The 15767-nt window shown below is 43.7% G+C and overlaps 1 protein-coding gene across 2 annotated transcripts in view; it reads right to left on the reverse strand.

Annotated features, from left to right (window-relative positions):
• The window catches only part of HTT (huntingtin), a 183800-nt gene that overhangs the window by 102136 nt on the left and 65897 nt on the right, over window positions 1-15767 (reverse strand). For both annotated transcript variants that reach the window (XM_084626754.1, XM_084626753.1), the window contains exons 23-25: window positions 9188-9308; window positions 8911-8987; window positions 3994-4145 (exon numbers count right to left, since the gene is read on the reverse strand). In XM_084626754.1, coding sequence (XP_084482880.1) covers window positions 3994-4145; window positions 8911-8987; window positions 9188-9308 — 350 coding nt within the window. The remainder of the gene's footprint in view (window positions 1-3993; window positions 4146-8910; window positions 8988-9187; window positions 9309-15767) is intronic.

Raw genomic sequence — 15767 nt, forward strand, 5'->3', positions numbered from 1 at the left:
TTATGTGACTATTCCAGCCTTAAAACCACAGTTATGATTAGCACGCGAAAGGCCTTGCTTTAGGTTTTCGCTAAAGTCATGTGTTGGCTAGTAAACTATTGGCCCGATGTCAAGAGAGGATTGTGCCTTGTGTTAACAGTGGATCCTTTAGCCAATTAAAATCCAGCAGGACCGACTCCAAAAGCCATCTGGTAGTCATCCTGTAGAGCGCTGTAAAGTGGTATTAGGAAGAAGGACAATATCCTTACCAGATTTATTTGGGCATAAGCTTTCGTGGGTAAAAAACCCCACTTCTTCAGATGCATGGAGTGAAAATTACAGACATAGGCACAAGAAGAGAAGGGAGTTACTTTACAAGTGGAGAACCAGTGTTGACAAGGCCAATTTAGTCAGAGTGGATGTGGTCCACTCCCCATAATTGATGAGGAGGGGTCAATATTGAGAGAGCGAGGGGGAGCTTTTGTAGGGAGCCAGCCACTCCCTGTCTCAATTCAAGCCCAAATGAATGGTGTTAAGTTTGCAAATAATTGTAGCTCTGCAGTTTCTCTTTGAAATCTGTTTTTGAAGTTTTCTTGTTGAAGGATGGTTACTTTTAAATCTGTTATTGAACGTCCAGGGAGACTGAAGTGTTCTCCTACTGGCTGTTGTATGTTACCATTCCTGACGTCTGATTAGTGTCCTTTTCCGCAGAGACTGTCCGGTTTGGCTAATATGAACAGGAGGCTGCCAGGCAACTCTCTAACATCACATTCTACAGGCCACTATCCTCCGATCCCACTGAGGAGTACCAAAAGAAACTACACCATCTGCTCAAGAAACTCCCCGCTATAGCACAGGAACAAATCTACACAGACACACCCCCCTAGAGACCCGACCAGGGGTATTCTATCGGCTTCCCAAGATCCATAAACCTGGAAATCCTGGACGCTCCATCATCTCAGGCATTGGCACTCTTACAGCAGGATTATGTGACTATTTGGACTCTCTCCTCAGACCATACACTACCAGCACTCCTACCTATCTTTGAAACACCACCGACTTCCTGAGGAAACAACAATGCATTGGTGATCTTCCTGAAAACACCATCCTGGCCACCATGGATGTAGAAGCTCTTTACACCAATATTCCACATGAGGATGGACTACAAACAGTCAGAAATAGTATCCCTGATGAGGCCATGGCACACCCAGTAGCTCAGCTTTGTGACACTGTCCTAACCCACAACCATTTCAGATTTGGGGACAACTTATACCTTCAAGTCAGTATCACTACTATGGGTACCTGCATGGCCCCACAGTACACCAACATTTTTATGGCTGACTTAGAACAACGCTTCCTCGGCTCTCGTCCCCTAGTGCCCCTCCTCAACTTGCTCTACACTGATGACATCTTCATCATATGGATCCACAGGAAGGAGGCCCTTGAGGAATTCCACCTGGATTTCAACAATTTCCACCTCACCATCAACCTCAGCCTGGACCAGTCCACACAAGAGATCCACTTCCTGGACACTACAGTGCAAATAAGCGATGATCACAAACATCAGCCTATTCTGGAAACATACTGATTGCTATTCTCACAGTAAAACTGCCCCATGGGAATGTTCCAGTCACAGTAAAATTGCCCCCCAGGGGGTCCTCTGGGTAAGCACCAGCATTGTATATTGCTAACGCCTATATATGCATATGCATGGGAAAGGATTTTGGGAGGGGTTGAAGGTGTGAGTGTGGAGCGAAAGATTCCTTTGCAGGTTGCGAGAGGCCAAAGGGGGAGGAAGGGAGAAAGGAACGGGTTAACTTGACGATCTAGCTCGATCCAAAGATAAGAAGCTGACTCCAGCCACCCAAGGCCAATGCACACAAGCAGACTCTCTGATGCCAAGAAAAACAGGAGCCTGGATTCCAACCCCAACCAGCCGTGAGAAAAGAGAAGTAAACTGAACAAGACTGCAGGGGATTGCAAAAACTAGTGAGATGGTGAAGGCCAGCGAGGGGAAAAACTAACAGTTTCACATCCCTGAAGCTGGTGTGTTTTGGGAAGGCTGAGGAAGCCACAGAAAGCCAGTTTTGACTGGTACAAACAGCACGGTGGACAGAGGTCCCTGAACAAAACACCCCAGAAGAACCCAGGACTTAAAAATCCTCTCAAGAGCCAAAGCAAGTCGGACACTAACAGCGGACCCTGGATGGCCTGTGCACAGGACAGAACTCTCGTCTACCCTTCCCCCTCTTCTTCTTACGTTACACCCAGGCTTGGCCAGCCTTGGGTTGTGCATTTGTGAATATGAAAGTGGGTTAGGGCTCGGGCACTAACGCTTTTTTCCTTCCTCCGAGTGACGTGGGGGTGGATCCAGCACTCACCATTGTTATTTTATTAATAAAGCTTTAAAACTTAGTCACTTGGTGTGCTCCTTCATCTCCTCTCCTAATGTTCCTGTGGCCTCAGCCTGATCATCTGACGCCTCAGGCAGATTGGTAACATAAATCTGTCACACTATACTTACCTACATGCCTCCAGCTTCCACCCAGGACACATCACATAATCCATTGTCTACAGCCAAGCCCTAAGATACAACCAAATTTGCTCTAATCCCTCAAAGACAAACACCTACAAGATCTTTATCAAGCATTCTTAAAACTACAATACCCATGTGAGGAAGTGAGGAAACAGATTGACAGAGTGAGATGGATACCCAGAAATCACCTACTACAGGACAAGCCCAACAAGGAAAACAACAGAACACCACTGGCCATCACGTACAGCCCCCAGCTAAAACCTCTCCAGCACATCATCAATGATCAACAGCCTATCCTGGAAAACGATCCCTTACTCTCACAGACCTTGGGAGGCAGGCCAGTCCTCACTTACAGACAGCCCCCCAACCTGAAGCAAATACTCACCAGCAACTACACACCATACCACGGAAAGACTAACCCAGGAACCAATCCTTGGAACAAACCCTGTTGCCTACTCTGTCCCCATATCTACTCTAGTGACACCATCACAGGACCCAGCCACATCAGCCACACCATCAGGGGTTCAGTCACCTGCACATCCACTAATGTGATATATGCCAACATGTGCTAGCAATGCCCCTCTGCCATGTACATTGGCCTAACCAGACAGTCTCTACATAAAAGAATAAATTGACACAAATCAGACATCAGGAATGTAGCATACAACATATAAAATATACAAAAGCCAGTAGGAGAATATTTCCGTCTCCCTAGGCATTCAACAACAGATTTAAAAGTAGCCATCCTTCAACAAAAAAACTTCAAAAACGAACTTCAAAGAGAAACTGCAGAGCTACAATTCATTTGCAAGCTTAACACCATTCATTTGGGCTTGAATAGGGACTGGGAGTGGCTGGCTCCCTACAAAAGCAATTTTCCCTCTCTTAGTATTGACCCCTCCTCATCATTTAGTGGTAGTGGACCACATCCACTCTGACTGAATTGGCCTTGTCAACACTAGTTCTCCACTTGTAAAGTAACTCCCTTCTCTTCATGTGCCAGTATATTTATGCCTGTCTCTTCAGATGCATGGAGTGAAAATTACAGAAGTGGGGTATTTTACCCATGAAACCTTATGCCCAAATAAATCTGTTAGTCTTTAAGGTGTCACAGACTCCTTGCTGTTTTTGTGGATACAAACTAACGTGGCTACTCCTCTGATACTTAATATCCTTACAATAATATCAGGTCATATATAAGGAAAGCCAACTGTACAAATATTATTAAAATTTGAGAAGGCCCACAGATCTAGCAGGAGCATCAGCCCAGCCCAACAAGGAGAAACCATTAGACTTGAAAGATAATCCAAAACCCCATGGGTATAACAACTTCTTTTTTTTTTGCCCTGCATTTCTTCAGCTCTGAAGCTTGCAAGTATTTTATCGCTTAGAGTGAAATGATGTTGGGGCATTCTGACTACATAATGTAGATTATAACACTGAGCACACACTGACACAGCCCAACAATTTTTGTCTACCTGCAAGCAAGTTTCCAGCCAAAATCAAAGCATCTTGATGTGCAGAAAGATCCAGTGGGAACCAGGCCGTTGAAAGAAGGGACAAAGCCATTCCAGCCATTCCAATGGTACAGCTCTTCCGAGATTCCTCCAAAGGACTCAGCTGGGAAGCACTGAAAGTTTAATTATGAAATTGTCATACATGTCTTCCTAGGCAAATTTTCAGTCTTATGGAAACTAAGAACAGTGTGGTACATAGTTTTAACTTTATATTTCTTATTAATTAGAAACTACTGATCTATCTGTATGGCTGAACTACCTTTAGTATCTTGATTAAGTATACACACAAAAAGTTTCAGCAAAGATTAACATGGAAGCTGTTGTGCATCCAATGAAGAACTAGAGGGCTTTGCTACTGCAGTGATCACCACCACTACTTAGGGAACCTATGGGTGGACAACAATTAAATAACAATTTGCTAATTTGCATATTTCAATATTAAGGCATGATGGAACACAAAACAATGGTTTGTTATAATGAACTATCGAATTAAAATGCTTGCAAATACGTAATACGTGTTTGGATGCTCTGTTAAAGATGTTTAGAAATAGGCACATACTAAGAATAACAATGGAAAAGGATGTAGATTTAAATGTTTCAAAAGTTAAGCTCAAACACAGCACAGAAACGGTTTCCCTTAGTTCTAGACGTATTGAGGGACACCAGTTAAGATTAGGGGCTAGCCAGGTGTCCAGTTTTCGACCGGAACATTCAGTGGAAAAGGGACCCTGGCAGCTCTTAAAAGTCCGGTTGGCGCGGGGCTGGCAGGCTCCGCGCAGCTCCCAGGAAGTAGCGACATGTCTCTCTGGCTCTTAGGTGGAGGGATGGCTAAGGTGCCTCTGTGCACTGCCCCTACCCTGAGTGCCAACTGCGCAGCTCCCAGTGGCCAGGAACTGCGCCCAATGGGAGCTGCAGGGGAGGCACCTGCAGCACGCAGAGCCGCCTGGCTGCACTTCTGCCTAAGACGGGGGATGATGACATGCCACTGCTTCCCAGGAGCCGCCTGATGTAAGCACCGCCCAAGAGCCCGCTCCCCCTAACACATCCCAACTCCCTGTCCTGCCCGAAGCCCCCTCCCACACTCCAACACCCTGCCCCAACCCAGAGCACCCTCCTGCACCCCAACACCCTACCTGGAGCCCCCTCCCACCATCAATGCACACAACATGTTACCAAAATGAGTTTCTACTCCACAGAGTTTACAATCTAAATTAATACAAGAACAACAAGAGGAAACAACCATTCGGAGAGCTTGGGAAAAGAGAAAGCCAAAAAGACAATAACATGACCATGAAATCATGGAGGAGTACTGCATGCATCTTGAGGGTGGTTTTTATTTGAGGGTGGTTTTGGTTTTATTTATTTTTATTTAAATTATCAATTTTAATCAGCATTTCCATTTGTACTTCAGTTATTTTCTAAAGAAAGGTGAGTTTTTGTTGGTTGATATAACCATTCAAACATGTTGATTTCCAACTAAATAAAGCTTTTGCACTAGATTTGGTAAATCTTTTTGCTACCTAGGAAGGTTTACTATAACTATATACATTTATTGAAGCAATTATATAGTTTAATATTTTCAGGTTCTTATTGGCTGTATATTTTTATATTAGTATACTAGCAAATGGTGAATGATATGTTGCTTATTTACTAGATAATTAACCTTTTGCTCATTTGCGTCAAGCTGCATTAGGATGGTAACTGGAATTTAATTAGACCCAAAACAGCATATAAATTTATTTTTATTAAACAAAACAACTTTAAATGCTTTGGTACATAAACATCTCCTATAAATATGTTTCACATTTACAACTAAACTATAACAAGTTTAGGACTCAACATATTTTGTATTAAATTCGGATTTCATTTTAAACAGGTTTATTTTTAAAAAGTAAAAAAATATAACTTAAAATAAAAAATCCAATTAAAAAACACTTTTTAATTTTTTAAAAATAAAAACAAAAAACCCCAACCCCAAAAAAACTATAGATTTTTATCCATCCTTCTTCCTGGTCAAATATTGATCAGGTCTGAACCTATTCCACCTGTAAAACGAGAAGACTGTAGCTCAAAAAGATTGGCTTTCAGCACACAAACGTCGCACATAGTAAACTGAATGGATTGACTGCTAATTGCAACAGTATTGCAAAATGGAGCCTGGTATAGAAAGATAGAGCAAGATGAACTAAAAAGATACACCATCTTTAAAGAGATTAGACTTCACAACACAACTTCAGGCAACCAGAGAAGCAGCAAGATTTTGAAATTTTACCATAAGTAATGAAATTAAGGCACAAATTCCCCTTGCGATTCAGCCACCAGAAAGGGAGAAAAAACGCTGAAGTCAAAAACATGAGAAAGCATGTGAGAGACTAATTCTGTATATGTAAAAATAGGGAGAGAAACCAGTACCCAAGCAAACATGTGAACTTGAAGGACTTGAACAGAAGCCTAATGTAAGGGAGGAGCAGCCAGGACTGGCTCTAGGCACCAGCAAAGCAAGCACATGCGTGGAGCGGCACACTTCCAGGGGCGATATTCCGGCCATCCTTTTTTTTCCCCCAGCCCCTCTCAGTCAACCAATGAGCCCCTGTGTGAGGCGGGGCAGCGGGTTCAACGCAGGGGTCCCGGCCCAGGGCGGTCCCTGTCCTGGCCTCCCGTTGCCAGCCTTAGACCCGGCCCTAGGAGGAGCACCAAACACAAGCAAAAGAAGCACAGTCGGCATGGGAAGTACAAACAGATGATCGCACTAGTTTATTACTGTATATTTGGTTAACTGAAAATAGCAGATGCAGCAGAAACACACACACACACAAATATAAATAAGAACACTTGGAACAACAAGGTTTGACCAAAACAAAAAATCCCACAAACCAAGCAGATGCACAGCCACGCAACATCTAAAATCAGCTACAATATTTACACCTGTGCAGTAACTGATTTTTAGTGGACATGAAGCAATACACACACTGGTATCCAAAGACAGGATCAAACCCTAACATTAACAAGGCTACAGTAACAGATCTCTTCGGAAGACAGACAGTATCTTAGGACTTTCAAAATCATTTTAGCCACATAAGTGGAAGTATGCACTTCAACTAGTGTGTTCCATTTCTCACAGACTTCCCAATAAAAGCAACTAGGAAGCATCTGCCAGTCCCTTTTAGAAAAACAGCTATACACCAGTTTCCATTGCCAAACACTTACAACACAGACCCAAGGAATAGGCCACGTGAAAAATTCAGACCCCCCCCCCACCCCATAAGGCTTTTTTTCCCCCTCTACATATTTTTATTTACCACTCCAGAGTTTATAACATTCCTTCAAAAGCTTGAAAAATACTTCCGCTCCCCCTCTACCACCACAACATTTTGTCCATTTCCATTTGACTCACAAAAAACGATTTTTTCTAACAGTTACAACCAATACCAAAGAATTTCGACTGTATTATTTAAGATTGCGGAAAGTGCTGTTATTTGGTTCAATGCCAGCCTGTGATGAGCCTAATAATTTTAGGCCTGTCTAAATGAAATCTTTAAACAACTGCTAAGTGAGGCTTAACGGGAAATAATTAAAGCAGGGCTTCTGATACCTGAATGAGTGTCCTCTGTTTTTGTTAACCAAGCTGGATGAGCAAGCATCTCAGAGAGGTGATTAAAAAAAGCAGGAAGCATACAGGGAGTGGAAGATGGGAGGGATCAGCAAGGAACTAGAGGGCTTTGCTAATAACAAGAATTTTAGTTATAAGCTGGGGACGCATCAATTAGAAGTAATGGAGGAGGAGAAGGACCTTGGAGTACTGGTTGACCACAGGATAACTATGAGCCGCCAACGTGATATGGCCGTGAAAAAAACTAATGAGGTCTTCGGATACGTTAGGCGAGGTATTTCCAGTAGAGATAAGGAGGTTTTAGTACCGTTATACAAGGCACTGGTAAGACCTCACTTGGAATACTGTGTGCAGTTCTGGTCTCCCACGTTTAAGAAGGATGAATTCAAACTGGAACAGGTACAGAGAAGGGCTACTAGGATGATCCGAGGAATGGAAAACCTGCCTTATGAAGGGAGACTCAAACAGCTTGGCTTGTTTAGCCTAACCAAAAGAAGGTTGAGGGGATTGCTCTCTATAAATATATCAGAGGGATAAATATCGGAGAGGAATTATTTAAGCTCAGTACCAATGTGGACACAAGAACAAATGGATATAAACTGGCCATCGGGAAGTTTAGACTTGAAATTAGATGAAGGTTTCTCACCATCAGAGGAGTGAAGTTCTGGAATAGTCTTCCAAGGGAAGCAGTGGGCGCAAACATCCTATTTGGCTTCAAGATTAAACTCAGTAAGTTTATGGAGGGGATGGTATGATGGGATAACATGATTTTGGCAATTAATTGATCTTTAAATATTCATGAAAAATAGGCCAAATGGGATGTTAGATGGGGCGGGATCTGAGTTACTACAGAGAATTCTTGTGGTTATCTGGCTGGTGAATCTTGCCCACATGCTCAGGGTTCAGCTCATTGCCATATTTGGGGTCGGGAAGGAAGTTTCCTCCAGGGCAGATTGGAAGAGGCCCTGGGGTTTTTTCACCTTCCTCTGTATCATGGGGCTGTATCATGCTGTATCATGGGGCTGTATTTTTCACCTTCCTCTGTATCATGGGTCACTTGCTGGAGGATTCTCTGCTCCTTGAAGTCTTTAAACCATGATTTGAGGACTTCAATAGCTCAGACATAGGTGAGGTTTTTCGCAAGAGTGGGTGGGTGAGATTCTGTGGCCTGCATTGTGCAGGAGGTCAGACGAGATGAACATAATGGTCCCTTCTGACCTTAATATCTATGAATTCTAGAAGCTTGTATACTGGATGAAGAAACATACCCACAGTGCCATCCTACAGTCCATGTGCAGACTGGAAATGTTGTGGAGAGAAGACACAAAGCTTCACAGCAGCCAAACTGAAAAAATTAAGGAAGATGGTACAATGTTAACAGTATAGGAGATAGCAGCAAAATATATTGTATTTCCATCTTTATCATTTCTTCATTACATGCTATATGACACTAAAGGCACATACATACAGCAAGAAAGTACTGAATTTATTTATATATAGCCCTTTATTAAAAGTATGTTATTTATAGATTATAAAAATACTCACTGTAAGTGCTCTTGTAGTTGATGTTGTCAATGCCTGGGAAACTGCTGAGATAATCCTGGAAAGGTTGTTTTCCATAGTGACATCTGTTGGACTTTGCACCATGTTGTAACCCCTGTACGTTCTGAATCAAACATAATTAACTAACTAAAACATGAGTATATAAAAGTCAAACAGTATCTTGTTAAAAATCGTTAAAATTAAACATGAATGATGGTTGAGGAGATAATTGCACTAAATGTCCACCAGATATTAACAAACAAGATGAAACAATGAAATGCAACACAATCATACCCACATTCTAAATCCCAATTAACTTCATCTTTATAGAATTACATTTTAAACTACAAGCTCTAATGGTATTACTGATGGATGCACTAAAGCAGTTTTTTTTTTTAAAATAGCTGATCTCATTGCACTGCCAGTGCATAGCAACAGACTGATTTTCAATACCTAACTAAGCTCTTTATAAGTTATCCCCTTCTAGCATTGGCTCTTAGTTTCTGCTTAAACATATCTAACTGTTTCAGACCACAAAGTAGTGAAATTGCTTCCTTCGAGTATTAAATGAAAAGCTTAAAAGCTTTGCAATCTGTATTTTATACTATTTCTTAATTTGTTTTAGCTTTATTGTTTCTGTAGCACTGTGCACACATGACATTTTACAAATAAGATAATCAAGTCCCTGCCCTCAAAGAGTTTACAACCTAAGACCTGAACCCTGCAACTTAATCCACACAGTAGGCTCTTATAACTGTATGGCTCAGGCTGTCTCCAGACTCAAGAGAAACTGTAAAGGTATATTATTAAGAACATAGTTGGCAGTAAGGGAGAGTAATGGGGGACACACTATCATATTAAAAATTAAAAACCTTAAACACAATAATTCACTTCTAAGTCACTCTGATCCTCATGTTTTATAAAGGGAGAGTTTGAGGTTATAATGAAATACTTTAATATTGAATCATGTAATGCAGGTGGCTTCTCCCATCCTTGGAAATGTACAAAATGGATTTACATTTTTACATCAGTTTTTGTTTTGAAGTGTAAGAAAGATGATAAAAATGACTGTAAATTACAGCACCTTAAGTGAAAGGCAATGTGAGTGTAGACATGTCAAATAAGATCTGTTTCCTACTTCACCAACAAATGCTTGGTTGACTGATTGATTTTGAATGCTCATAGCTATGAGAGCACAAACTGGATTTTTTTCTGCCTAGCTGACTCATTGCTGGTGGTGATGACACAGGCAGAATTCCCAGATTGATTTGCTGATCTAGGCATCAAGAATATGGAAAGAGACAGTTACCTACCTTTCTGTAACTGTTTTTCTTGAAGATGTGTTGCACATGCCCATTCCACTGCAGGTGTGTGTATGGCTAGTGCACAGATATCAGATCCCTCCCCCCCCCCCACAGCAGTACACATAAGGGTGATTTGAGCACGCACAGTCACCATTCATAGAATCATAGAATATCAGAGTTGGAAGGGACCTCAGGAGGTCATCTAGTCCAACCCCCTGCTCAAAGCAGGACCAATCTCCAACTAAATCATCCCAGCCAGGGCTTTGTCAAGCCTGACCTTAAAAACTTCTAAGGAAGGGGATTCCACCACCTCCCTAGGTAACGCATTCCAGTGTTTCACCACCCTCCTAGTGAAAAAGTTTTTCCTAATATCCAACCTAAACCTCCCCCACTGCAACTTGAGACCATTACTCGTTGTCCTGTCCTCTTCTACCAATGAGAACAGTCTAGATCCATCCTCTTTGGAACCCCCTTTCAGGTAGCTGAAAGCAGCTATCAAATCCCCCCTCATTCTTCTCTTCCGTAGACTAAACAAACCCAGTTCCCTCAGCCTCTCCTCATAAGTCATGTGTTCCAGTCCCCTAATCATTTTTTTTGCCCTCCGCTGGACGCTTTCCAATTTTTTCACATCCTTCTTGTAGTGTGGGGCCCTAAACTGGACACAGTACGACATCGGTAAGGCCTCACCGATGTCGAACAGAGGGGAACGATCATGTCCCTCGATCTGCTGGCAATGCCCCTATTTATACAGCCCAAAATGCCACGAGCCTTCTTGGCAACAGCAGCACACTGGTGACTCATATCCAGCTTCTCGTCCACTGTGACCCCTAGGTCCTTTTCTGCAGAACTGCTGCCTAGGGACCGAATGGCTAATCTGTAGCAATGTATGGGATTCTTCCGTCCTAAGTGCAGGACTCTGCACTTGTCCTTGTTGAACCTCATCAGATTTCTTTTGGCCCAATCCTCTAATTTGTCTAGGGCCCTCTGTATCCTATCCCTACCCTCCATCATATCTACCTCTCCTCCCTGTTTACTGTCATCTGCAAACTTGCCGAGGGTGCAATCCATGCACCCTCCAGATCATTAATGAAGATACTGAACAAAACCGGCCCCAGGACCGACCCTTGGGGCACTCCACTTGATACCGGCTGCCAACTAGACATGGAGCCATTGATCACTACCTGTTGAGCCCGATGATCTAGCCAACTTTCTATCCACTTTATAGTCCATTCCTCCACCCATACTACTTTAACTTGCTGGCAAGAATACTGTGGGAGACCGCGTCAAAAGCTTTGCTAAAGTCAAGGAATAACACGTCCACTGCTTTCCCCTCATCCACAGAGCCAGTTATCTCGTCATAGGAGGCCATTAGGTCAGTCAGGCATGACTTGCCCTTTGTGAATCCATGCTGACTGTTCCTGATCCCTTTCCTCTCCTCTAAGTGCTTCAAAATTGGTTCCTTAAGGACCTGCTCCATGATTTTTCCAGGAACTGAGGTGAGGCTGACTGGCCTGTAGTTCTCCAGATCCTCCTCCTTCCTTTTTTAAAAGATGGGCACTACATTAGCCTTTTTCCAGTCGTCCAGGACCTCCCCCGATCACCATGAGTTTTCAAAGATAATGGCCAATGGCTCTGCAATCACATCAACCAACTCCTTCAGCAGTCTCGGATGCAGTGCATCCGGCCCCATGGATTTGTGCACGTCCAGCTTTTCTAAATCGTCCAGAACCACTTCTTTCTTCACAGAGGGCTGGTCACCTCCTCCCCATGCTGTGCTGCCCAGTGCAGTAGTCTGGGAGCTGACCTTGTTCGTGAAGACAGAGGCAAAAAAAGCACTGAGTACATTAGCTTTTTCCACATCCTCTGTCACTAGGTTGCCTCCCTCATTCAGTAATGGGCCCACGCTTTCCTTGACTTTCTTCGTGTTGCTAATATACCTGAAGAAACCCTTCTTGTTACTCTTAACATCTCTTGCTAGCTGCAACTCCAGGTGTGATTTGGCCTTCCTGATTTCACTCCTGTATGCCTGAGCAATATTTTTATACTCCTCCCTGGTCACTTGTCTAATCATCCACTTCTTGTAAGCTTTTTTGTGTTTAAGATCAGCAAGGATTTCACTGTTAAGCCAAGCTGGTCACCTGCCATATTTACTATTCTTTCTACACATCGGGGTGGTTTGTCCCTGTAACCTCAATAAGGATTCTTTAAAATACAGCCAGCTCTCCTGGACTCCCTTCCCCTTCATGTTATTCTCCCAGGGGATCTTGCCCATCCGTTCCCTGAGGGAGTCAAAGTCTGCTTTTCTGAAGTCCAGGGTCCGTATTCTGCTGCTCTCCTTTCTGCCTTGTGTCAGGATCCTGAACTTGACCATCTCATGGTCACTGCCTCCCAGGTTCCCCTCCACTTTTGCTTCCCCTACAATTCTTCCCGGTTTGTGAGCAGCAGGTCAAGAAGAGCTCCAGCACTTGCACCAGGAAATTGTCTCCTACATTTCCTGGATTGTCTGTGCACCTCTGTATTGCTCTCCTAGCAAATATCAGTGTGATTGAAGTCTCCCATGAGAACCAGGGCCTGCGATTTAGTAACTTCCATTAGATGCCGGAAGAAAGCCTCGTACACCTCATCCCCCTGGTCCGGTGGTCTATAGCAGACTCCCACCATTAGATCACCCTTGTTGCTCACGCTTCTAAACTTAATCCAGAGACACTCAGGTTTTTCTGCAGTTTCATATCGGAGCTCTGAGCAGTCATACTGCTCTCTTACATACAATGCAACTCCCCCACCTTTTCTGCCCTGCCTGTCCATCCATGACAGTACTCCAATCATGTGAGTTATCCCACCAAGTCTCTGTTATTCCAATCACATCATAATTCCTTGACTGTGCCAGGACTTCCAGTTCTCCCTGCTTGTTTCCCAAGCTTCTTGTATGTGTGTATAGGCACTTAAGGTAACTCGCTGATCATCCATCTTTCTCAGTATGAGGCAGGAGCCCTCCCTGCTCACACGCTCCTGCTTCCTCCCAGTATCCCACTTCCCTACTTACCTCAGGGCTTTGGTCTCCTTCCCCCGGTGAACCTAGTTTAAAGCCCTCCTCACTAGGTTAGCCAGCCTGCTTGTGAAGATGCTCTTCCCTCTCTTTGTTAGGCGGAGCCCGTCTCTGCCTAGCACTCCTCCTCCTTGGAACACCATCCCATGGTCGAAGAATCCAAAGCCTTCTCTCCGACACCACCTGTGTAGCCATTTGTTGACTTCCGTGATTCGACGGTCTCTACCCGGGCCTTTTCCTTCCACAGGGAGGATGGACGAGACCACCACTTGTACCTCAAACTCCTTTATGCTTCTTCCCAGAGCTACGAAGTCTGAAGTGATCTGCTCAAGGTCATTCTTGGCAGTATCATTGGTGCCCACATGGAGAAGCAGGAAGGGGTAGCAATCCGAGGGCTTGGTGAGTCTCACTGTGTGGTGGTCTAAGAGGGGGAGCCACCCCACATCCCCCTCAGTTCCTTTGTGCCATTGTGACTCCAATGCAGAAGTGAAGGTGGGCAGGTTGTGAAATGGACATCTTGAAGAACCACAGGTACAGAAAAATAGGTAACCGTTTCTTCTTTGAGTGATTCCACATCAGAATTCCACTGTAGGTGACTCACAAGCAAGTGGCAGAGGAGGTGGATTCAGAGTCTATCTGAACAGTGATTGCAGGATCACCCGTCCAAAACTGGCATCATCTCTGGACTGACAGATGATGGTGTAAATGATAGGGCAATCCAGTTTCCTCTAAGATATTTTTCCCCACTCTGTGGGGAAGGAAGATTGAGCAGGCAGATGTACTGCTCTTAACTCCCTCACATTTATGTGAGTTTCTAGGTCTTGAGATGACCAAAGACCTTGTGTCTTCAGGGACCCAATGTGAGCTCCCCAACCTAAAGATGATGTGTCCGTGACTAGAGTGAGTATTAGTAGTGCGGGAAGGGAGGGAATGCCCATGCACACCTTTAGAGAATCTATCCACCAGACTAGAAACACCAAGACTAGCTCTGTCACTCGTACCACTTGTCCAAATGGTGACAACTCGGGGCATATACTTATGTTAGCCATGCTTGCAGCTTACTGAACTGCAGTCTGGCCTTTTGCACTGTGTAAGTACATGTTTCCATGTAATCCAGCAGCCTGAGACACGTGTGCTGTTGTGAGCAAACAAGCTTTCATTGGAAATCCTAGATCTCAAATGCTTTCAAACTTGTTTTGTGGTAGAAAAGCTCTGGCCTCTGTAGAGATGAGGACTGTTCCAATGAATTTGATTGTCTATACAGGTTTCAATATTGATTTTTCTCGATTCACTAGGAGCCCCAGAGCATTGAATATGGATAAAGGGGTGGATATCCTAGAAATGACCAGCGATTCTGATCAGCCTCTGATCAACTAGTCATCCAGGTATGGAGAAGACAGATACCTAATTTTCAAAGATGAGCTGCTACCACCACCAAGCAATTTGTGAATACCCAATGAGCACCTGCCAGGCTGAAGGGAAGCATTGTGAACTGATAGTGTCAACTATTCGCGAGATGTAGCTGTTTAAGCACTCAAAAGGAATAAAAAAAAGTCACTAAACAAATATTCCAAACAATTATATGTACATATATATAATGTCATTCACAAGTAGCTCAATAGAGTTAATCAAATCTATTCCATGCTCTTCTTACTACATTCTTTTGCACACTAAGTCAATGTCATTATTTCTCAACTGAGCATGTCCTTGGAAGAAATTGCATTCCAAGGCTTCTTGGGCTTCGATCACCATAATCTGCAGGCAAGGAAAAGTAGTTTGTGGAAGCTAATAAGATACTTAGCGAAAGCCAGGGGCACTTTGGAGAGAGCAGCACATTAGCCAGGGTTTCTTTTTGCCCAAATGTGTTCTTTCTCACTGTTCCATAGTAGGTAGTGCACCCTATGATGCAGGGAAAGATGGTTAACGAAGTGGGCAGGGTGGGGGAGGCAGGTTAGTCGGTGAGGAGAGCCGCACGGATAAAAGGTGGGGTGGGATGAGACAGGGCCATGTGCCCAATGGGGCACGGAGCACCATGCCTCCAGGGATGAAGCCCGTACTACAGGATCAAAGGTGAAGTTGGCTTGATTTCAGCTCCCCTTTACTTCTTCCCCGGGGTTGGCTTGGGGTTAGCTACACAGCTGTTTTCAGAAATCAAACCCTGGAAGCTGGGTGATTGGAAAGGGGTCCTGCTAGCTGATTTTTGGTTTTAAATCTACTTTCTTGGCTCCCTGCA

Source organism: Lepidochelys olivacea (genome assembly GCF_965140295.1).
Source record: "Lepidochelys olivacea isolate rLepOli2 genome assembly, chromosome: 4".
Taxonomy (NCBI): domain Eukaryota; kingdom Metazoa; phylum Chordata; order Testudines; family Cheloniidae; genus Lepidochelys; species Lepidochelys olivacea.